This window comes from Cryptomeria japonica, chromosome 7 (assembly GCF_030272615.1).
Source record: "Cryptomeria japonica chromosome 7, Sugi_1.0, whole genome shotgun sequence".
Classification (NCBI taxonomy): Eukaryota; Viridiplantae; Streptophyta; class Pinopsida; order Cupressales; family Cupressaceae; genus Cryptomeria; species Cryptomeria japonica.
This window is the reverse complement of record NC_081411.1, coordinates 12,704,459-12,706,317: the sequence shown is the minus strand read 5'-3', so window position 1 is coordinate 12,706,317 and position 1,859 is coordinate 12,704,459. Positions and strand designations below refer to the sequence as shown.

Sequence of the window (1,859 nt, the reverse complement as noted above, 5' to 3'; positions counted from 1 at the left end):
TGATTCCAACATAAAAGATGAGCCTAGTTGATAATAATAATTTTAAATTATATTAATTTTGGAAACAAATAGTATTGTTTGAAATGTATCTTCACAAAACAAATACATAAAATCATAGTGCACTTGATACTAGTAATTATAAATTATATCAGCATTGAAAAGAAAAAGTAGCATTTGAGACGTATCTTCACAAAACAATTGAAAGAAAACATATCTCTGTCTTTCTTTAAAAATGTTGTCAACTAATGGCATACAAGAGCATAAGTCCAATAGAAAATGCAAATACTAACACCAAATAAAGCCCATAAATTCTTAGATTATAGAATACCAATCAATACATCTGAGTCAAATACCAATATCAACAAAAAATATTAGAGCAATTGAAAGAATTATCTAGCATTTGACATGCATATTCAAGAAACATTTGAAAGAAAACATACAATAGTCTCTGTCCTAAAATATTGTCAATTTATGACCTAAAACAATATTATGTCCAACAGGAAAATACCACTTTGAAATAAAACCCAACATTATTAAAGTAAAGAATACCCATCAATAGAAACATGGACATATTAACTAAACTAATATCAAAAGTACTAACCACACAAATTAATTGAAAGAAAACATACGGGAAAGACATACACTCGTCCCTTTCTTAAAATATTGTAAAATTATAACCTAAAACAACATTAATTCTAGCACAATAGTAAAATACTAATATCAAATAAACCTTATAAGTTTCTAGATTAAAGAATACCAATCAATAGATCTGAATCAATAATAGTTTTGACAAAACCCCAAGTAGCATTTGATGTATGTATAGAAAACAACTGAAAGAAAACATCAGCTAGTCCCTTTCCTAAAATATTGTGAACTTAAAACTAAAACAACATCAAGTCCAATAGAAGAGGAAAATACTAATACCAAGTCCAACAGAGCGGGAAAATACCAATACCAAGTCCAATAGAACATGAAAATACTAATACCAAATAAAACCCAACATTCTTAAATTAAAGAATAACAATCATTATGTCTGAATATATGTCTATACCATTATTAAAAACTAAAAGAAATTAATCAATTAAGACATAAACACATTAACTAAATTAATATCAAAAATATTAATCAATAATATTTTTTGATAGAAAATATCAGAACAATTGATATTTAATAATTTCAAATTATATCAAAAAAAGAAATGAAAAGTAGCCAAACCCTAATCAGCTTATCAACAAAAGCAGGTTAAGTCCAGCACACCAAGAAAATAGCAGTATCAAATAAAACCCATAACTTCTTGAAGGACAGAAACTCATTATAAAGTTACTTGACAACAAATCGTAAGTACCATGTTTTCAACCTTCACGCCTGACTTCTTCCTGAACTTCAGGCCAGCCTTCTTCCTCAAACGCCCATTGATTTTCATGCCTGATTTCTTCTTCCTCTTCAGGAGTCAAGTCATTTTGTATGTTAAATATCTCTCTGACCTCTTCTGGGCTTTTATCCTTAATCCTGTCTGCTACAGTTTGGCATATTAAGTCTTGAAGATTGTGTATAACCAGGTACTGGGTGGCCATGATGAGATTAAAAAGGGTTGCTTGATCAAGGTCCTTCGCGAACTCCTGATCCCACATCCTCACATCCTTCTCCGAGATGGTGTTGGCGGCATTAACATGATATGCGCAGTACTCGACCACCTTCGCCATTATTTCACTGGAAATGTTGTGCAAAGGCACGGTGCCGTCCGTGCCGGTGTCACTCAGAGCGTTCTTTAACATCTGCGACTGCATGGCTACGGCATAGTCTACCTCAAAAATAATGTCATCCGAACTCTTCAATCTCACCTTACATTCCTTCGCCAT

At 31.7% G+C, this 1,859-nt stretch overlaps 1 protein-coding gene across 1 annotated transcript; it reads right to left on the bottom strand.

Moving 5' to 3' along the window:
- Nucleotides 1-1,352: 1,352 nt before the first annotated feature.
- LOC131039907 (SKP1-like protein 12) lies at nucleotides 1,353-1,859 on the bottom strand. Its single transcript, XM_057972754.1, has one exon. It carries the CDS (start codon nucleotides 1,857-1,859, stop codon nucleotides 1,353-1,355), a length of 507 nt encoding a protein of 168 aa, XP_057828737.1.

What these genes read in the sequence shown, in the direction of transcription:
- LOC131039907 (XM_057972754.1), bottom strand. Translation starts at nt 1,859, where the DNA reads ATGGCGAAGGAATGTAAGGTGAGATTGAAGAGTTCGGATGACATTATT.